General features: G+C 46.3%; 2 protein-coding genes across 2 annotated transcripts in view; both read right to left on the bottom strand.

Moving 5' to 3' along the window:
* LOC310774950 (NLR family CARD domain-containing protein 3-like) overlaps window positions 1-13,525 on the bottom strand; it is a gene marked incomplete at both ends in the record, with an annotated part of 26,574 nt that extends 13,049 nt beyond the window's left edge. The window contains 5 exons of the mRNA XM_083635040.1: window positions 5,613-5,786; window positions 5,888-7,673; window positions 8,641-8,869; window positions 9,038-9,113; window positions 13,425-13,525. Coding sequence (XP_083491166.1) covers window positions 5,613-5,786; window positions 5,888-7,673; window positions 8,641-8,869; window positions 9,038-9,113; window positions 13,425-13,525 — 2,366 coding nt within the window. The remainder of the gene's footprint in view (window positions 1-5,612; window positions 5,787-5,887; window positions 7,674-8,640; window positions 8,870-9,037; window positions 9,114-13,424) is intronic.
* The window catches only part of LOC310775941 (NLR family CARD domain-containing protein 3-like), a gene marked incomplete at its 3' end in the record, with an annotated part of 308,518 nt that overhangs the window by 193,455 nt on the left and 92,993 nt on the right, over window positions 1-22,070 (bottom strand). The gene's annotated exons all lie outside the window — the stretch shown is intronic.

Here is a 22,070-nt window from a genome sequence, read left to right as displayed (position 1 = left end):
GTGTATAGTGCCCGTGGTTGACGATCTCGAATGCGTTGTTGTACACCACTCACATGCCCACTCATGGTGCTGGCTCCATCATACCCCTGCCCTCTGATATATTCAATCTCCAGACCCCACTTCTCCAACTGAGAGAGGATGGCTTCTGTAATAGATGCAGCATCTTGCTTGGCAAGAGGACAGAAACCCAAGAATTCTTCACATATTTCGGCTCCATTGTCATGGTTTATGTAGCGAATGCAGATAGAGAGTTGTTCTGTCCCGCTCACATCCATTGATTCATCTGCAAGGACTGTGAAAAACTTGGCTTTTTTTATTTCTTTAACTATGTCCTCCACAATCTCAGCTTCACAGCATGCTATGAGTTCATTTTGAACCATTGGGCTTATGTATTTGGCATTTGCTGGTGCTGTCTCGAGATGATGTTTCAGTGTGGCATCGAATGACGATTTCCATCTGAGGAAATGATCAAAGTTGCCATCTTCACCTATTCCTGTCCAGGTACCACGCAGTGCTATGTTCCTCTTTGACATATTGATTATAATGTCTAGGATGGAAAGGAGAGCTTTGCGATTCCTACTAACCTTCTCATCATATGCATTGCTTAAAACGGAATTACCGGTAATGCTTTTCTGTTGCTCTTGTGCAACTGACAGAAAATTGTCAGCGAACTCAGAGGCCTGCAGGTGCCCTGGACTACAACTGTGGTTTGGAATGATTCCACGCTTCTTCCCAAGAGCATTTTTCCAGTCTCGAAATCCTTCGTTTATGAAAATGGTGTTTCTTTTCTTTCTGCTGAATGACATGCAGATAGCACAGTAGGCGGAATCTTCTGAAACTGAATATCTAAGCCACGGATATTTCTCCTCCCAATTCATACTATAGCGTAAGGTCCTTTCACAAAACTTTGTTTGTGGGTATTTATGGTTATGTTTGAACCACTTATTCTTGAGTAGGCAGTACTTCTCTTCATCTGTCAGTTGTTTATTTTTAAACTTGGCAGGATCTAATTCATGTAGAGTAGTGTCTCTTTGACTGACATCAGTTATCTGGCCTCTCACCTCTCTCTCCTCTCCTCCTATCCCATCTCTTCCAGCCTGGGCTGCTCCAGTGTGGCTCTGCTTGTCTGCTCTCTGTTGTTGGTCTCCTCCTCTCCCCTCTTTTCCAGTCTGGGCTGCTCCAGTGTGGCTCTGCTTGTCTGCTGTCTGTTGTTGGTCTCCTCCTCTCCCCTCTTTTCCAGCCTGGGCTGCTCCAGTGTGGCTCTGCTTGTCTGCTCTCTGTTGTTGGTCTCCTCCTCTCCCCTCTTTTCCAGCCTGGGCTGCTCCAGTGTGGCTCTGCTTGTCTGCTCTCTGTTGTTGGTCTCCTCCTCTCCCCTCTTTTCCAGCCTGGGCTGCTCCAGTGTGGCTCTGCTTGTCTGCTCTCTGTTGTTGGTCTCCTCCTCTCCCCTCTTTTCCAGCCTGGGCTGCTCCAGTGTGGCTCTGCTTGTCTGCTCTCTGTTGTTGGTCTCCTCCTCTCCCCTCTTTTCCAGCCTGGGCTGCTCCAGTGTGGCTCTGCTTGTCTGCTGTCTGTTGTTGGTCTCCTCCTCTCCCCTCTTTTCCAGTCTGGGCTGCTCCAGTGTGGCTCTGCTTGTCTGCTGTCTGTTGTTGGTCTCCTCCTCTCCCCTCTTTTCCAGCCTGGGCTGCTCCAGTGTGGCTCTGCTTGTCTGCTCTCTGTTGTTGGTCTCCTCCTGTCCCCTCTTTTCCAGTCTGGGCTGCTCCAGTGTGGCTCTGCTTGTCTGTAGTAGTAGTAGTAGTAGTAGTTTATTTGTCATTGCATAAGAATTTACACAACGAAATTCCAGGCTCCCCATCGTGCAACCATTCAGTACAATACAATACAATCACCAATTAAATAACAATTCACCAGGCGCCACAGTATATAGACACAGACTATTAATAGTAGCAGCAGTATGATAAATAGTATATAGTAATAATAAAGTCTGTGATAAATGGCAATAGTATAATAATTATAGTATGGCATACATAATGCTCTCTGTTGTTGATGTTGGTCTCCTCCTCTCCCCTCTTTTCCAGTCTGGGCTGCTCCAGTGTGGCTCTGCTTGTCTGCTCTCTGTTGTTGGTCTCCTCCTCTCCCCTCTTTTCCAGTCTGGGCTGCTCCAGTGTGGCTCTGCTTGTCTGCTCTCTGTTGTTGGTCTCCTCCTCTCCCCTCTCTTCCAGCCTGGGCTGCTCCAGTGTGGCTCTGCTTGTCTGCTCTCTAGCTGTTGTTGGTCTCCTCCTCTCCCCTCTCTTCCAGCCTGGGCTGCTCCAGTGTGGCTCTGCTTGTCTGTAGTAGTAGTAGTAGTAGTAGTTTATTTGTCATTGCATAAGAATTTACACAACAAAATTCCAGGCTCCCCATCGTGCAACCATTCAGTACAATACAATACAATCACCAATTAAATAACAATTCACCAGGCGCCACAGTATATAGACACAGACTATTAATAGTAGCAGCAGTATGATAAATAGTATATAGTAATAATAAAGTCTGTGATAAATGGCAATAGTATAATAATTATAGTATGGCATACATAATGCTCTCTGTTGTTGATGTTGGTCTCCTCCTCTCCCCTCTCTTCCAGCCTGGGCTGCTCCAGTGTGGCTCTGCTTGTCTGCTCTCTGTTGTTCATCTCCTGTCACCAAATTATATACTTTTAACAGAACATAAACATAAGCAAATCTATCCATCTATCTACCTACCTATACACACATACAATGATAATATATTACTCTATAAATTACACTTCACTATTACACTATAAATATGTGGTGTTGTTCAAGCTCATTACTGCTGCCACTTACCATGTAACTGTAAATATCTGTGAATAGTTTTATATTCTTTAGATCTTATTTGTTTATATTGTATATTTGTTCTAATCTATTAGATGTTACCTGAGCACCAATCACACCAAGACAATGTCCTACTAGTATATGAAAACATACCTTGTCAAATAAAATAATTCTGATTGTTGTTGTGTGTAGCCTATAGGTCACAATGTAATTAGTAATTACATTGTTTGAATTGGATCTAGTCTGTTTTTGTTTGTGCTGAAAAGCACAGTGACATGCTAATTTCCATGATCCCATCATGTGAAGAGTGGGCAGTGTACCGCCATCATCACCTCTACTTCTTTTTCTTTGACTTTCACTCTCCTCCTCAGTTCGTTTTCCAAAGCTGAGCTTTGTTTGATGGAATCTTTTCATGGTCTATCTGTGTTAGTGAAGAAAGCAAACACATCCACGGTCAATTGATATTCATGTGTGAATACCAGCCTCTGCTCGGATAATCTAGCAATGAAAAAAGAGGGGACCTCATTTCAAGATGAATTTCAACCAAGTAAAACATGTCATTGACGGTCTACTATTGAAATGAATGTTTGAATTAACTAGCGTTAGTTAGCAGTACTAGTAGCTGCCCTCCCGCCCACCGCACTGCTGCTAGGCTAAGGCTTCATTCATTCATTTTAACGTTACTTTCATGCAAGCACAGGCTGTTACTTTCATGCAAGCACAGGCTGTGCTTGCATGAAACTTGAAAGTAACGTTAAAATGAATGAACGACGGTCTACCATTGAAATGAATGTTTGAATTAACTAGCGTTAGCAGTAGGCCTAGCCGCCCTCCCGCCCACCGCACACTGCTAGGCTTCATTCATTCATTTTAACGTTACTTTCATCATGCACAGGCAATGCCTATTACTAATTCTAAGACACAGTTACAAGAAGCAAGCAAGCAGCCCACACTATTATGTTACCTACTTACCTCAGGTCGCTGTGTATGCTTCGCTCGAGCATAAGAGCACCTTATTCTTCCTCCTCACACACGCTGGCTGGCTGCAGTCACTGTTGACAAAATACTGCCGAAGATCGTCTATGATGACTTGACCACTCACTCCATCACCCGAAGCAAGCATTAGTACTGGCCGTCCCACAAATTATGCACCGCGTCGACCAAAGATCGTCTATTGAGAAGAGGAGTCACTCCATCGTAATTTTGGCGTTGTAATATCTTTGCCGCACGAATATCAAGTTATTTTTGGTCGGAAAGAATACCGAGGTCATGACCTCGGTATCCACAATGGTGGCTACGGGCCTGCACACACACACACACACACACACACACACACACACACACACACATTCACACCTGGAAGCTGACCAGTACAACCTCCAAATTCAGAGAGTTGGTGGAATTCTGAGCTCTACTGAGGAACATCTAGTGTTTTTACTTTTATTCTAGCAATAAAGACGTGTTTTAAATACAAGTTTACTGATATATTTAAACTTATATTCAGGATAAACATTAACCCTTTAAAACATTTGACAGAATGGTGATTTCACATACTGTGATAAAATTATATATGATCATATGAAAAGTGTATAACATTTTCAGCAACATCACCCAGCAATAATCATTTATTGATTGTTTATTATTGAGTGTTGTGAGCTTTTGCACAGGTTTTGTGAAAGAGAGATCCCAACTCTCAATGAAAACTCACTACAGTGGAATCTGCTTATAGTGATCACGGTTATAGTGATCAACTGATTATATTGATCAAAAAGCTTGGTCCTGAATCATTCCTATACACATGCTGTTTAAATAGTTTGCTTATAGTGATCAATACTCTGCTTACAGTGATCATTTTGCGCCTTGTCACAACCGAGAACAATGGAAAAAAATTTTAAAACAGTAATTTTATTTTTTGCTTACAAACTGCCAAAAATAGCAGCAATATGGTGCATGTGTTAGAGCGGTCCGTAAAATCAACGCGCATTCACTTGTTCTCAATGTCACAATATGTCCTTTTATTTGGACAGCAAAACATCACAGTTATCCAACTTAAAACATAAGGATCTCGTAGGCTATAAACAAATGCGGTTGAAAATTGTTTGCCCTTCAACTCTAGTGAGCAGCACCTGTCCGCTTGCTCTAATCAGTGTGCACAGGGTGCATCCACCCCCTAATAGGTGACGCTCCTATTCAGCATCAAATCATCATAATCATCACAATAATAGCAACAATCAACCAAACAACAAAACCTCAGCACGACACAGTCCAAACATGATTGGCATAATAAACAGAAAATGCATGATGTCTCAACACAACATGAATTATGAATCAATAAGAGAAATATGCAAAATGGCGTCAACAGCATGTCTGTCTGTATATGGAGAGATTGTGGTGTGTGTCTGTCTGTCTGTCTGTCTGTCTGTCTGTCTGTCTGTCTGTCTGTCTATGTGAAACCGCTTGAAACAGCTGGAGGCCTAACTTACTATATATGTACATAATAAAGTGATCATTTTGGTCACACCTGAGAACAATGGGGAAAAAGTTTAAAACTAAGGTAATTTTATTTTTTTGCTTACAAACTGCCAAAAATCTGTCTGTCTGTCTGTCTGTCTGTCTGTCTGTCTGTCTGTCTGTCTATGTGAAACCACTTGAAACAGCTGGAGGCCTAACTTACTGTATGGATTTTTTTAAAGTCAATAACATTCACTCAGGTATTTTCACTGACATTAATGTGCATATAGGCTAATGCAGAATTTAATGTGTCTGTTGAACAGTTATCCTGACCTGAGAGTTTCCAGTCTGCAGTGTGGACTCTCCAGTCCAGCAGAGAGAAGCTTCACGCCTGGATCATGCAAGTCGTTGTTACTCAGGTCCAGCTCTTTCAGACTAGAGGACTGGGAGCTGAGAACTGAGGCCAGAGCTTCACAGCTTCTCTCTGACAGCTGACAGCCACTCAGCCTGAAGAATTAGTGATGAAGACAAACATTAAAATATGTATTTTCTATCCTGTTTTAAAGATCACATCATATAGTGAATCTATCAGTTTGCTATGCACTTACACAGATTTATTTGCGGCTTTGACAACTGGAAGCAGCCTCAGAAGAGCCTCCTCTGAAGCAAAGTATTTCTTCAGGTCAAACACCTCCAGGTCTTTTTCTGATGACAGTAAGATGAAGACCAGAGCCGACCACTGAGCAGAGGAAAGTTTATTTGTGGAGAGACTTCCTGATCTCAGGTAATATTGGATCTCCTCCACTAGAGAATGGTCATTCAGCTCATTCAGGCAGTGGAACAGATTGATGCTTCTCTCTGCAGAAGGAATGTCCCTGATCTTCTCCTTGATGTACTGGACTGTTTTCTGATTGGTCTGTGAGGTACTTCCTCTCTGTGTCAGCAGGCCTTGCAGGAGACTCTGATTCGTCTGCAGTGAAAGACCCAGGAGGAAGCGGAGGAACAAGTCCAGGTGTCCATTTGGGCTCTGTAAGGCCTTGTCCACAGCACTCTGGCAGAGGTGAATTACCTGAGATTTGTCTCTGGAGGTTGATTGTGGTTCTGACAGCAGATTGACGCCGGAGTCGATGAATGAGACGATGACATAAACAGCAGCCAGAAACTCCTGAATGCTCAGATGTACAAAGCAGAAGACCTGGTCCTGGTACAGCCCACACTCCTCTTTAAAGATATGTGTGAACACTCCTGAGTACACCGAAGCTGTTGTGATATCAATGCCACACTCTGTCAGGTCGGCTTCATAGAAGATCAGGTTGCCTTTCTCCATCTGCTCAAAAGCCAGTTTTCCCAGAGAGAGAATCATCTCCCTGCTCTCTGTCGTCCAGTGTGGAGCTGCCTCAGTTCTCCCATGATACTTGACGTTCTGTAGTTTGGACTGAACAACCAGGAAGTGGATGTACATCTCAGTCAGCGTCTTGGGCAGGTCTTCTCTCTTACTGGTTTTCAACAAAGACTCCAGAACATTAGCAGTGATCCAGCAGAAGACCGGGATGTGGCACATGATGTGGAGGCTTCGTGAAGTCTTGATGTGGGAGATGATTCTTCTGGCTTGCTTCTTATCTCTGAATCTTTTCTTGAAGTACTCTTCCTTCTGTGGGTCAGTGAACCCTCTCACCTCTGTCACCATGTCAACGCACTCAGCAAGGATCTGATTGGCTGCTGCAGGTCGTGTGGTCATCCATATGCGAGATTTGGGGAGCAGTTTCCCCCTGATGAGGTTTGTCAGCAGCACGTCCACTGAGGCTGACTCTGTAACATCAGTCAGGATCTCGTAGTTCTTGAAGTCTAGAGGAGGTCGACACTCATCCAGACCGTCAAAGATGAACACAACCTGGTACTTGTCAAACCTGCAAATTCTTGCTTTTTTGGTCTCAGGGAAGAAGCGATGAAGAAGTTCCACCAAGCTGTACTTTTTCCCTTTCAGCAGATTCAGCTCTCGGAAAGTGAATGGAAATGTGAACTGTATATCCTGGTTGGCTTTGTCTTCAGCCCAGTCCAGAGGGAACTTTTGTGTTAAGACTGTTTTCCCAATGCCAGCCACTCCCTTTGTCATCAATGTTCTGGTTGGTTTGTCTCTTCCAGGTAAGGGTTTAAAGATGTCTTCACATTTGATTCGTGTTTCTGGTCTCGCTGGTTTCCTGGATGCTGCTTCAATCTGTCTCACCTCATGTTCATCATTGACCTCTCCACTCCCTCCCTCTCTGAGGTAATGCTCTGTGTACATCTGATTCAGAGGAGTTGGGTTTCCTGCTTTAGCAATCCCTTCAAACACACGCTGAAACCTCTCCTTCAGATTACATTTGAGTTCATGTTGGCAGATGGCAGAAAGAGTTTCTGAAAGAACAAACAAATAACATCAAAGAGTGAACATTTCCTGGTAAATGTATATCTTCAAAAAATTAATAAAAACAGCTGGCACACTGCAGGGCTCCGTTTACACTGATTTATTAGCAGCAAAAGATTAAAGTAACATTTCGAGCATCAAGCTCTTCATCAGACTGATGAAGAGCTTGCATCTATGGCAGATAATTCATCTTGAACTGATTTGGTCTCGTTTGATAAATATTTAGATGTATATATTTAAATCAACCTGCTCTCACTCCCAGTACATCAAAATGTGTTGATTTGTCACGGCACCTTGGCGTCGTTATTGTGAACGAGAAAGAGTACCTTCACATCATAATATACAGAAGAAGAACCAAGAAGAACCATCTGGAGGTCACCTCGTGACCACCCCCAGTGGTCTTGAATGTAATAACAGTCTAGGCTTAAGTAGGTCAAAGTCACGCTATAGGGAGAAGTGCTGTGGACCTGTAGTGTTCCCAGCTTGTAACTTTCTCATCATGAGAGACCTGTTTCAAATCCTGAGCTGAACCATAACTCCAACCAAGTTGCTTTTGTTGCCTAAACTTAAGGTTATTGTACTTCCCTAAACCCAACCAAGTTATTGTGCTTGCCTAAATTTACCCAGGATTCGAGACGTGGCTCCCGTGAAATGTTGCCGGGCCGCTGGTAGCCACATGTACAGTAGCCGGTAGCCACAGTAGCCGGTAGCCACAGTAGCCGGTAGCCACAGTAGCCGGTAGCCGTGTCCAGTGGCAGCCGGTCGCAGTCGACCTCCTCGACCAAATAAGCAGGAAAAGAGTCAGGGCTCGGCTAATAATAATAATGACATCGAGGGGCGCATGACAAATCAACGTATTTTGACACACTGGTAATGAGAACCTGTTGATTTAAATCCATCTCTCATTTTCCACCCTGTCCCATCTCCATCATGTTAAAGCTGTTGAAAGCCTCTTACTGTGCTGCAGAGAGTCAGCCAGCTCCTCCTGCTTCATGTTCCTCAGGAAGAACAGTGTGATGTTTAGAAAATCATCTCTGCTGCTCCTCCTCTGCTCTTCCTCCTCACCATCCACCACCTCCTCATCCTCCCTCTGACTCTCTGAGCATTCTGGCTCATCTGGACTCAGAACCCTCTGGATCCTTCTCAGCTCCTTCTTCACAAAGGTGGTGATGTTCTCCTCAAGCAGCTGGAACAGAATCATATAAATTAAACGTTCTTACTAAAATCATGGAACACATCAGATCCATCATAGACTGAAAGCCTGCTGGGCTAAAGAGTGCAGCATGGAGACAGAATCTTTGTTTTGAATTCGACTCGTTGGTGAAGTCAAACGTGTTTTTGTTCATTTCCACACCATAAATATGTCCAAGTCTGGTTGAGGCTCCTGGGCAGACTGACCACTGGGAACCTCTGACCTCTCCTGGTAAACTCTGGGGGGACAAAACATCAGATAGTAGGTTATACCATCATATCATGTCTCTCTCTCTAACACACACACACACACACACACACACACACACACACACACACACACACACACACACACACACACACACACACACACGCACACACACACACACACACACACATGCAACAATGATGTCATAGGTGCTTCCGGACTGGAGGAACTTCTTCATAGTTCTAAAAAAAGTTGGAGGAACTCCCCCCTTTTGATTGTGTCACACAGAAAGAACTGAGAACAATCATAATTCTTAGAAAGCCATTTTAAGGGACTTTTTTTGCTCCTACTTCAGGGTAGGGAGGCTACTTTCCCAGCACAAGAGGAACCATTAGGTAGGTAGGTAGGTAGGTAGGTACTAAAGGTAGGTAAAGTAGGGTACAGTAGGTACAGTATGTAGGTAGGTAGGTAGGTAGGTAGGTAGGTACTAATAATACTAATAATTATTATTTTATTTAGTCGTCCAGACGTAATGCATTGATTGGTCTACAGTAACTTCTAGAAATGTCCTGAGGCAATATCAAAACTTGCTTTTTTTTTTAGCAAGCTAACATTAGCTAGCTAACTGTTAGACAATGCCCTGTGAACTCTCACTTTCTTTGCTGTAAGTAAGGCTACTAGTAGCGGTTAGCATGGTTACGTCACTTCAGAGTTCCTATTGGCAGTATGAATACAAACAGAATAAAGCCTTGAAGGTATTCTCAGGGGAGCTCCCCATTGGGCAGTTTCTCTTTCTATAATAAGAAGGAGAAGCCTATAGAATAAGAATGAGAAGTGTGTGTGTGTGTGTGTGTGTGTGTGTGTGTGTGTGTGTGTAGCCGAGCGGGCCGGTACATGAGCTGCAGGGCCAGCTCAGCGAGCTGCAGGACAGGCGAGGCCGTGCAGCGGACAAGCCTAGGAATCAAGCGTGCGTAGCGCACAAGATGCCTAGTGGGTCTAAAAGTCCAATATTCACCTCATTATCTCCTAGATTTACCAACTCATGAAGCTGTTGTCACTTTACAGAGATTCCTGCTGCCTTCAGGTGCTCCTCCCATCGTTTGACAGGTAAGTACGTCATGTATTCAAATACTTTTTAGACATACTGTACATAACAACATGGACTCTGAAGAAACCATGTGGTACAAAGATACTTTGAGTCAGATGACAACAAACACATCTGTTTTCACCAGTTTTAAGTTTGTACCTTTTATCAGTAGAGTGGTGTCCAGGTTTGAAGACAAAAGGATGATCCATAGACTGGTCACTCTTCATGGACACACAGCTTTGGACAGAGGAGTCTGCTCTGTCCTGCTGGATCCTGATAGAAACACAGGATGGACAAAGCAGAGCTGATGTAACAAGGTTAGACAGACAGACAGACAGTATGTCACAGTAACAGACCAGTAACTAACCCTAATCCGGTTACAGACTGGTCATACTGGACAGCTCAGTAACATTGTAACGCTGGAACAACTTACTTCTCTTCAGAAGAATGGTGTCCATCTTTAAAATCCTGAATTATCCATCCCTGCTTTGAGCGGTCGCTCTTCCGAGACACACAGCAGATGGGTTGAGGAGAGTCGGGTCTCTCCTGCTGGATCCTGAGTGCAATAAACCCCCCAAGGCAGATTAGACATAGTGGAATACCTGTGTAGTGATGTGTGTTGCTGTGTGACCAGTGGAAGCTGTGCAGCATCGCAGATTCTGCGATTAATCTGCCCTAATTACCTAATTAAAAAATCTGGCTCCATTAGGTCACCTGCAGGGGGTGCACTTTACACTTCAGTTCATTCAATATTTTCATAGTTATTCAAACTCAGACTCCATTTCTTTTCAACAACATAATTTACAGTTCAAATATTCATACACTCAGAGGGGCGAGTGGAGGACAGATGACTTTACTGTGACCAAAATCCAACTATATGAAAAAAGCTGTAATATAGAACAGGCCTATAGTGTCTTAGAACTGTCTCAGATCTCAGATCTCTCTCTCTCTCTCTCTCTCTCTCACACACACAAACACACACACACACACACACACACACACACACACACACACACACACACACACACACACACACACACACACACACACAGTCCTGATGTTTGTGCATCACAGTCTCACAGACAATTGTAAAATAGCAACGTTGGTCCAAAGCGGGAAATGTTACCATTTTACAATTTTGCCTCCGAAATTGTAAAATGGTAGCGTTTTTGTCAATGGGAGTTTATACAGGGCTGGGGCGTGGCTTCTGGAGAGGTTAGGTTTAGGGTGAGGGTCTGGGGAGAGGTTAGGTTTAGGGTGAGGGTCTGGGGAGAGGTTTGCGTCTGGAAAGAGGTTAGGTTTAGGGTGAGGGTCTGGGGAGAGGTTAGGGTTAGGGTCTGGGGAGAGGTTCGAGGGGTCTGTGGGGTCGGAGTCGGAGACCTGGAAGGCATCTCCCACCTACCCAAAACACAACCGCACACACACACACACACACACACACACACACACACACACACACACACACACACACACACACACACACACACACACAAAGGGTTAGGGTTTCCTAAGGGCGTTTCCTAAGAATATTTTCTTTTTACGCATTTATCTTTCAAAAGTCATAAAAGTGATTCACGTTTGTGAAGATTATCCTGCGGAACACAAATCACCGCTCCCATAAACTTTATTTAACCACAGACCTTATTTTATGCATTTAAGTGAAATCCACATTCTAAAAGCCCATTAACTTTCCCCTGTAAGCTCCAACATGCTACTTCTGGAATCTGGACTCATTCCTGAGCTGCTCTATATGACAGAAGTCTATTCAGTCCATCTATGAGCAAGTTGTCATAAAGGAAGAGCACACAATTCTCAAGGCCCCAACATATCCTCTCCTCAGACTGATGTTTGGCTATGTGAGAGAAAAAGGTTTATTTAAGTTAAATGTGCCTTTAAAGCAGCAGCAGTAGTACTAGTGTTTTAGTAGCCTAGGTAAACCCAGCCCCCACGTGACCTGCTCTCTCAGTTCCCAGTCACTAGGATAGTGACTGAGAACAGGTCTGAGAGCAGGTCACGTGGGGGATGGGTTTACCCAGGCTAGTGTTTTAGTGGAATAAACCTTTAAAAGTATGTGTTGTAGTAGAAAACAGTGAAGTGCATTATAATAAGCAACATGGATTTCATCACTGCTTCTATTCAAACATGAAGTAACTTGATGGAAAGATCATGTGACCTGCCTTTTGAAGTATTATATCTCGTCTGTTAATATTTTACCTGTATTTTTATGACTATTTAAAGCACTTTGACTTGTCTCAGTGTATGACTGTGCTATAAAGCTGTGCTGCCTTGCCTGAAGAAAGATGAACAAACAGCCATATAACATGACATAAGGATCAAAGTCTAAAGTGTAGAATGTTCTGATGTGGATCAGATGGTGACATGTGACCTCCAGTGAACTAAAGAGACTTCCTGCTCTGATTCAAACACACACACACACACACACACACACACACACACACACACACACACCACACACACACCACGCACACACACACACACACTGTAGAAACGGTCCATAATGGCCCACCGTCAGGCCTGCTCTTGGGGCAGTCGATGCCTACCAGCCGGCGCGCCAAGGACGTAATGATGATGACATCATCAACGATGACAACGATGTCATAGCATAGAGTTCACCTGTGAGGTCATCGGCGACGTCAGACATAGCACCGATGATGTCATAGTTCCCTCGAACGTTGTGACATCACCAATGACGTGATGTCATACACCGGAACGCGACCATATAAACACAGTGTTCCGTGACGCTACACCTCTTCCGAGAGATCTGCTCAGGCATCCTTACCACCCTAATAATGTCAACCATTAGCGAAACCAAACCCGGACCCGAACTGAATCCTAGCCATCTTGCAACCGGCCAGGCCCTGGCGACAGACTGTCTTACACCCAGTCATACCAGTTGTATTTCAACCGCGTCCCAGGACCGACCAGTCGGCCCCTATCTCCATCCCCGTGATTCTGACCGATCAGAGCGCATGAGCCTTCATCCACGATCCAGCACAATTCACGAGGCAACCCCCAGGGCTTTGCCTCCAGCGAGCATAATAGCTTCGCTACAATTTGGTCCTTCGAGCCGGATCGAGGACTTGCGACGCTCAGAGATGGAGCAGGAGTCAGGTGAGCTCGCCCTGGTCACGACATCTCGTCGACCAGAGGAGCAACCCTTCCCCCACCAGATCGAATCCGGATACAGCCAAGTACCCAGCGTTCGGAGTAGTACTAAACGGCGAGACCCCCTACACTCCGACCAGACGATCCAACCGGGGCAGGAGCTCATCCGTAGCCACCAGCAAAACCGACTCCCTGCTCAGGCAGCCCAGACAAGAGCCGAGTTCGAACATGAGATCGCGCGCCAAAGGGAGACCAACCGGGACATCACTGAATACTTCAAGGAATCCCAACGCACTGGCAGGTCCCATCAAGCTGGCCACCAGTCAAGTCGGGACAGGTCAGGTCATGGAGGTTTGACCTATGACGACAGAGACGCCTATGTATCCTGCAGCGCTAGCAGTCACCGCTCCCACCATAGTGCATCGCAACACTCTAGCGCCAGCTCACGGTCACCCGCTACGCGCCCACGCGTATTCCTCAGCCCAAGCGGCCGCTTACGAGGAATACAAGGCCGAGAGCGAGAGCCTTCGCCGCCAATACGCGGACGAGGAGGAAGCTCATGAGGAGTACGACTGGCTGACAAAGCAAGCCAGAGAGGCCCAGCGGGCCCAAAAACGGGTCCAAGAAGGGGCTCAACGGGTCAAAGCAGAGGCTCAACGGGTCCAAGCAGAGGTCCAAGCAGAGGCCCAACAGGCCGAAGAGGAAGCCCAGCAGATCCAGGCAGAGGCCCTCCAAGCTAAAGAGCGGATCACCCGCCGCCTGGAGAGAAGCCGACACCTGCGGGAGCTGAGCTGGCCCACCACGAGGCCCGGCTTCGTGCCCGGCTGCAAGTCGAGCAGGAGCACGTATCGGCCCGGCCTCGCGCCCGCCTGCTTGCCGGGGACCCGGCAGTTCCACCTGTGCCTCTCACCTCCCAAGACCAGGGTCAGGTCAGCACGGCGGCCCCAGAGCCAACGACCCAGGCTAGGGAACCCCCGGTTCCACTGCCCAGCCACCGACACCCGCACCCAGGACACGTCCGCCGACAAAGGTTGCCGACCCTGAGCATGCAATAGAGTGCAACGGGGCGGCCAAGCCCGCCACCGAGATACACCAGACTCAGGGAGGCACGGCGAACGTTGAGACCAACAGCACAGGGCACAGTCAGCTGGACGGCATCAACCACCCCAGGATAGCCGAGGTCGAGAGCTGGGACCCCCCCAGAGGACGGGACCAGCCATCTCAACTACCTATTCCCAGAATTCACCTCCTGGCCCTGCCCGGGCTCATGGAGACAACTCCAGCCAAGACCTCTAGGGAGGCCAAGAAGTCCGAGCAAGTAGAGCAAGCGGACATGCCTTTGCGGATGCCGAGGCAGGAGCCCCAGATGCTTCACGGGGCGGCCGTCTCCCTCATCGTCTCGCCGGCAATTTGCCCAGAGCAGACCTATTGCACCGAGAGAGCCTTTACGGAACCGAACCTTGGTCTAGGCGAGCAACCTTACCCCATCACCGCCCTGCAGCAGGAATCCCGCCCGAGGAATTTGCCCTTCCATCAGTTCGGGAGGATCCATCTTATCCTGCTCATACAGCACCGATGGAAATGGGAACCAGGCTGGGATGATCCAGTCCTACCCGAGACACTGCTGCAGGCCTGGGAAGAGTGGGAGGACGACCCACCGCAATCACAGGTAGCTGTTGTGGTCGACACCGTGTGGGGAAGGCCTGTTCCCGCACTCACCACCAGCAGTCGGGGTTGCGGACCACCTCTTCTCAGCCCAGATCGCTGGCCAAAGACACCCCGACTCCCCACGACCGCGGATAAGAGCGAGGAGTTGAAGCCGATTTACGGTGGCCTCAGGTCGGCTCCCCCCAAGCCGGAGGAGTGTACGACCTTCGGTGCCCTCAGTGAGGATGCCACACCGGCGCTCCACGGGGCGGCCAACGAGACACTAGGGGCAGAGGCCTCCCTCCAACGAGGGCAGACAAACTGCTTCCTCACCGACCCTACGCCGCTGAGGTTCCTCGACTGGAAACTCAAGCCACCAGAACCAGAGGCTCCTCACTACCGCAGTAGCTGGGTAGGATGGGTAGGATGGGTAGACCCCTGGCTCCTGAGCGGCTCCCGCGCTGACCTCACGCCGCTGAGTTTCATCAACTGGAAGCTCCAGCCCCCAGAGGCCATTACAGCTCGCTACTGCAGTAGGATCCCACACACATCCTGGCCAACGAGGACAGTCACCAAATCTTGGCTCTTGTGATGTACGGGACTGGACGACGGCGCACGGACCCGTGCCTACACCCGGCTGGTGGCCAGGCGGACCACAGCCCCCCTCACTCCCAGAATAATCAACCAAGCCCTGCTTATACCAGCTGGGACTGGAGGGCCATTCCGGCCATTTCTGGAAGAATACAGATTCCCCACAGGAATCTGGGAGCGGCTGTAGAAACGGTCCATAATGGCCCACCGTCAGGCCTGCTCTTGGGGCAGTCGATGCCTACCAGCCGGCGCGCCAAGGACGTAATGATGATGACATCATCAACGATGACAACGATGTCATAGCATAGAGTTCACCTGTGAGGTCATCGGCGACGTCAGACATAGCACCGATGATGTCATAGTTCCCTCGAACGTTGTGACATCACCAATGACGTGATGTCATACACCGGAACGCGACCATATAAACACAGTGTTCCGTGACGCTACACCTCTTCCGAGAGATCTGCTCAGGCATCCTTACCACCCTAATAATGTCAACCATTAGCGAAACCAAACCCGGACCCGAACTGAATCCTAGCCATCTTGCAACCGGCCAGGCCCTGGCGACAGACTGTCTTACACGCAGTCATACCAGTGGTATTTCAACCGCGTCCCAGGACCGACCAGTCGGCCCCTATCTCCATCCCCGTGATTCTGACCGATCAGAGCGCGTGAGCCTTCATCCACGATCCAGCACACTTCACGAGGCAAGCCCCAAAGCTTTGCCTCCAGCAAGCCCCAAAGCTTCGCTACACACACACACACACACACACACACACACACACACACACACACACACACAATTGAATTATGCACACAGTTCTGAAAAGTTGAAGCTCATGTATCAAAAGCATGACTCCAAACTGATCAACTCTAAGCACAGTTCCATTGCTCTCACTCACATATCATTCTAAAGTCTAAACCACATTTTCTCAAAACTCTCAACACAAGTTGCATCATTTAGCAGACTTATATCAGCTGGAAAACACTAGCCTTCAAAATGCAACATGCTGATGAGCAGCTGGTCTCAAGTCAGTGTCAAAATGTGGTGTGTTGGTATGTTGGAATGTATATGATGTACTGTACATAATATGTAACCTATGTATATGATTTAATATATGACTGTGCTGATGCTGTAAAAGCCTCTGAGACGTGCTTGTGTGATAAGGGGCTATAAAGATAACTGAACTGAACTCATGTCTCACCTGGGAAAACTCACCTGGAAAAACACTATAGAGTATAAAGAGGCCTCAGGTGACTTCTACACTCAGTTCAGTCAGTCATTTTGTACATATTTCCTTTCTTATCTTTTTCTATCTGTCCACTGATTTATCATGACATCATACCCAGAAAGACAGTCTCAACATTGACTTTGTAGTGTTTCTCATTGTACTGATCAATGAAATGACAGAGTTTTGATAAATAGGAAACATTGTAACATTGTCTTGCATCAACTATTAGTAAATGTTATATGGAAGGGGGCGGGGCAGAGGGGGTGGGGCAGTAACCATACACTTTATCAAAACAAGAGAAAGAAACAATCTCCACATAATTGTATGTATTTTGAATATGTAACATGGCCTCATGAAGCCAAAACATACATGAAGACTATTTTGATGGTAGTGTTTTAGATTTATGACATCAGTGTTCACTGTAAAAACATGACAACAAATCAACATGTTAGACGGTAATGTAGGGCTGTGCGATGTGGACAAAATCAAATATCACAATATTGTTGACAAAATACCTTTAAAAGCAGGAAAGGACAACACTTATGCCATATCACCAACGAAAATCTAAGACGATATCTAGTCTCATATCACCACATTGATTTAATATTGATATATTGCTCAGTCCTACATAATGTTAACTCTCAAACACTGATGTGTTGACAAACTATCATAAAGTGTTTTCATATTTCCAACCCAAGCAGACTTCCCCTCCTGATCACACACACAGAGGCTTCTTCTGTCTGACAGTTATTACTGTTATTACTGTTATTACAGTTACATCAATCAACAGGAAACATTAACAGACTGAAGAATCAAACACGTTCAACTGTCATGGAAAGAGTTGATACGATACCTTTTCATGTTGGAGATAACCTGCTGCCTCGCTGGTGACAGTGAGTAGACTGAACTGATACTGTGTGTGTGTGTGTGTGTGTGTGTGTGTGTCTGTGTGTGTGTGTGTGTGTGTGTGTGTGTGTGTGAGAGAGAGAGAGAGAGATTAATAATTAACAGTGTAAGCCAGATGGATGTTTGTGTGTGTGTGTGTGTGTGTGTGTGTGTGTGTGTGTGTGTGTGTGTGTGTCTGTGTGTGTGTGTGTGTGTGTGTGTGTGAGAGAGAGAGAGAGAGAGAGAGAGAGAGATTAATAATTAACAGTGTAAGCCAGATGGATGTTTGTGTGTGTGTGTGTGTGTCTGTGTGTGTGTGTGTGTGTGTGTGTGTGTGTGTGTGTGTGTGTGTGTGTGTGTGTGTGTGTGTGTGTGTGTGTGTGTGTGAGTGAGAGCACGTATGTCAGAGATCTCATTCAACTGTATTTTTCATATTTTAATATTATTTACATTTTTATATTTGAATATAGAATATTCTTCGACAGCCCTACTGTGAGTCAACACAGGGGTGTGGGGTGGGCTGTGGGGTGTGACCCCCAGCTCCCACACCCCCCAGCTCCCACACCCCTCCAGCTCCCACACCCCTCCAGCTCCCACACCCCCCAGCTCCCACACCCCTCCAGCTCCCACACCCCTCCAGCTCCCACACCCCCCCAGCTCCCACACGCCCCAGCTCCCACACCCCTCCAGCTCCCACACCCCTCCAGCTCCCACACCCCCCCAGCTCCCACACCCCCCCAGCTCCCACACCCCCCCAGCTCCCACACCCCCCAGCTCCCACACCCCTCCAGCTCCCACACCCCTCCAGCTCCCACACCCCCCCAGCTCCCACACCCCCCAGCTCCCACACCCCTCCAGCTCCCACACCCCTCCAGCTCCCACACCCCCCCAGCTCCCACACCCCCCCAGCTCCCACACCCCCCAGCTCCCACACCCCTCCAGCTCCCACACCCCTCCAGCTCCCACACCCCCCCAGCTCCCACACCCCTCCAGCTCCCACACCCCCCCAGCTCCCACACCCCTCCAGCTCCCACACCCCTCCAGCTCCCACACCCCTCCAGCTCCCACACCCCTCCAGCTCCCACACCCCCCCAGCTCCCACACCCCTCCAGCTCCCACACCCCTCCAGCTCCCACACCCCCCCAGCTCCCACACCCCTCCAGCTCCCACACCCCCCCAGCTCCCACACCCCTCCAGCTCCCACACCCCCCCAGCTCCCACACCCCCCCCCCCCAGGTGTAAAACCCCTCCATCTAGCCTGACACACCCTCATGCACCAACATGAAGAGACCATTATCACGTGTAACTGAACTGGAGGGCGGGGTCACAAGAGTGAAGGCCCACTGCCCACGACACAATGGGACGATTTGAGCATCCTCCCCGGCTGCAGACCGCTGGTGAGTCGTGTGTGTGTGTGTGTGTGTGTGTGTGTGTGTGTGTGTGTGTGTGTGTGTGTGTGTGTGTGTGTGTGGGTGTGTGTGTGTGTGTGTGGATGTCATCAGAACTCGTGGAGTGAATTGGCAGACCTCATCAGTGATGTAAGATGGTGGAGTCGCACGCAAAATCAACCAGACCCCCTAATCCAGCGTCTGCCTCCTCCGATGTGCGTGTGTGTGTGTGTGTGTGTGTGTGTGTGTGTGTGAGACCGACAACCGCATCCATCGATCCCCCACCATCACTCTCTCTCTGCCAAACACACACACACACACCTACACACACACACACACACACACACACACACACAGCTAACTCCAAACAGCCTACTGAATACACACTTAACACACAGCTAACCCTTAACTCCAAACAGCCTACTGAACACACACACACACACACACACACACACACACGCACACACTGCCTTAATGTCTCTTTTCTCGTTTAGGGGTCCTTGATGTGAAAAGTTGGAGAATCACTGTCTTACTTAACTTAATATTGAACTTATTATGCATTAAGTAACCCTTAATAAATGACCTTATTGTTTAGCTGTCATACTGTTTTCATAAAATAGGTGCAAAATGTGCTGTGTAAACTCATCAATTATTTCACTCTTTCCCTTTTCATCCCCTTCTTCCCCACAGAGCCAACAGAAGAGAAGGACAGTCTTGATGACGGTCTCCATATCCCATAATGCATTGCATTCATGGAAATAGGTAGGCTATCACAGCAATGACAAATGATTGAGAATTGAAAATGTACATTGGCACTGAGGAAAGTTACGGGTATCGTCTACGTTGTCATTCTCCAAGATGACACAGGGTCAGGACTAAGTTTCCTATGGTTATAATGTGGAGATAGTGTATAATAATGGAGACATCAGGAAAGGGAGGAGGTGGGGAGAGAGCTCTCTTGTTGTCTGTGCAGATCCATCTACCTGCTGACATGTTCCTGTCATTTCACACCTGTGGAATGCAGGTCAGGGTGGTTGATTTCAATGCTGGCTATTCATAGTATTCTGTTACATCACCACGGCCATCTTGGTAGGAAAATAACAGATTATTACAATCAAATGACACAGACAGTGAGCTGTGTGTGTTGTAAAGCACCCATTTTATTTTATTCATCATTTATTTAACAGGGACAATGCAGTCAAAACAAGTCAAAACAAAGTATCTGAAGCGATGCATACAGAGCCTATAGCAGAAACTAGTTCCCAACTCCTGTCCCTGGCCAGATGTTATCAAGGCACCCTAAAATGTTAAACAGACAAAATGCATCTCCTATAAAACAAACACAATAGTTACTCAGTCATAATATATAGAAAGGAGACTAATCATGTCATGTCCTATAAAACAAACACAATAGTTACTCAGTCATAATATATAGAAAGGAGACTGCTCAGTATTGCATGCAGACAGAACAAAAGCACATATAAGCAATAGACAAAGCATGACATGCAAAGCAAAGAAAAAAACATCTACAAAGCAGATATATAACTAAAGGTGCATACAGCTCTGACTATTCTTCAGCCAGTCTTTAACATTTGTATTAAAGATATTAAGAAAGAGAGTCTGCTTCAGCTCGGTGGTCATAGCAGCATTCCACATATGAGAGCCATCAATGGAGAAAGCAGTCTGCCCAAAGGAGGTCTTACGCTGTGCAATTTCACACTTACCACGAGCCACGCCCCCTAGTGGCTCTAGTGACATTTTTAATAGATTTACACAGAACCTCAGGAGCCAAATTATGCAGACATTTAAAAATTAGCTTAAGAGAAGAAAATGTTAAGAAGTTATCAAAACTGAGCAGGTTATACTGCTTCAGTATTAATATGGCAGTGATTATTTTTAGAGCTTGCTTATATAAAGAGGCAACCGGTTGAATCACAGTCAGAGGGGCCACATTGGTAGGAAATGCATGTTGCATCATGGGAATGCTACATTATGAACACTCAATAATCTGTAAGATCTCTATAGGTCGATATGTGTTGGTCATTTTTAATCTTGAGTTGAGACTGAGTTTCCTACAGTTATAGGAGCACAAACAATAAGGAAAGAGAGCCAGAACAGCCTTGTATCAAACTGAATGAGTATATGAGTGTGGTTGTACAGGTCAGGTCAGTACAAAGTACAATATGAAACGTTGACAGTCAGCAGTAATCCTCAGTGCTCCATGTCACACATGATGACAGCAACATCCTGCCATGTCTGCTTCATCCTGCATCATAACATAGAACGTGACTTAAAACATATCTGTACAAATTCATCTCAACAGAGCTGATGGTCTGCAGTAAGGGAGTCAGTGTCAAATGAGTTTGATTTGATTTGAATTGATTTGACGGTTACAAATTGAAATACAATATACTGAACAAAGTACAGACACGGATCTCAAAGAATAACATCAAGGATAAAGCACAATAAAGTCAAGACTTATTTCCATTGTGGTCCTTGGTCTAAAACAGGTGGATATAAAAAACAACAACAACAATATAAACATGAAATAATTAACAGAAGCATTCAATACTGTAGGTTTGTGCAATGAGAGATAAAAAACATACATATCAAAATACACAAAAGAAGCTGTACATCATAGCCTAGACATGGACTTGATCAAGAAGCCACAATTTTACCTTCTTCTTGAAATGAGACACGTTGTATTATGGCTTAAAATGGTTACAATCATAATTGCTACATACTGTATATTGATAACACTTTGAAATAATAACTTGTTGTATTTATTGTAGCACATCCATTCCATGAACATGAAAACATTTTGGAAGTTTACCACTTTGCCTTATTATTATGCTCCCCTCTATCACATATTCAGGAGGGGGGGGGGGGGGGGACAAACAAATCTAATCTAAGTTTGATGTTTTTTATTCAGGAACATATTGCATCAAGTTAAATAACACTAGATGAATTGCATGTCCTTTACAATATAAATGTTAAAAACACAAAACATGATTTGAGAAAAGAGGTTAAAA

This window comes from Poromitra crassiceps (genome assembly GCF_964638095.1).
Source record: "Poromitra crassiceps genome assembly, chromosome: 4".
Classification (NCBI taxonomy): Eukaryota; Metazoa; Chordata; class Actinopteri; order Beryciformes; family Melamphaidae; genus Poromitra; species Poromitra crassiceps.
Note: the sequence above shows the minus strand (reverse complement) of the source record. Positions and strands in the feature narration are given on the sequence as shown.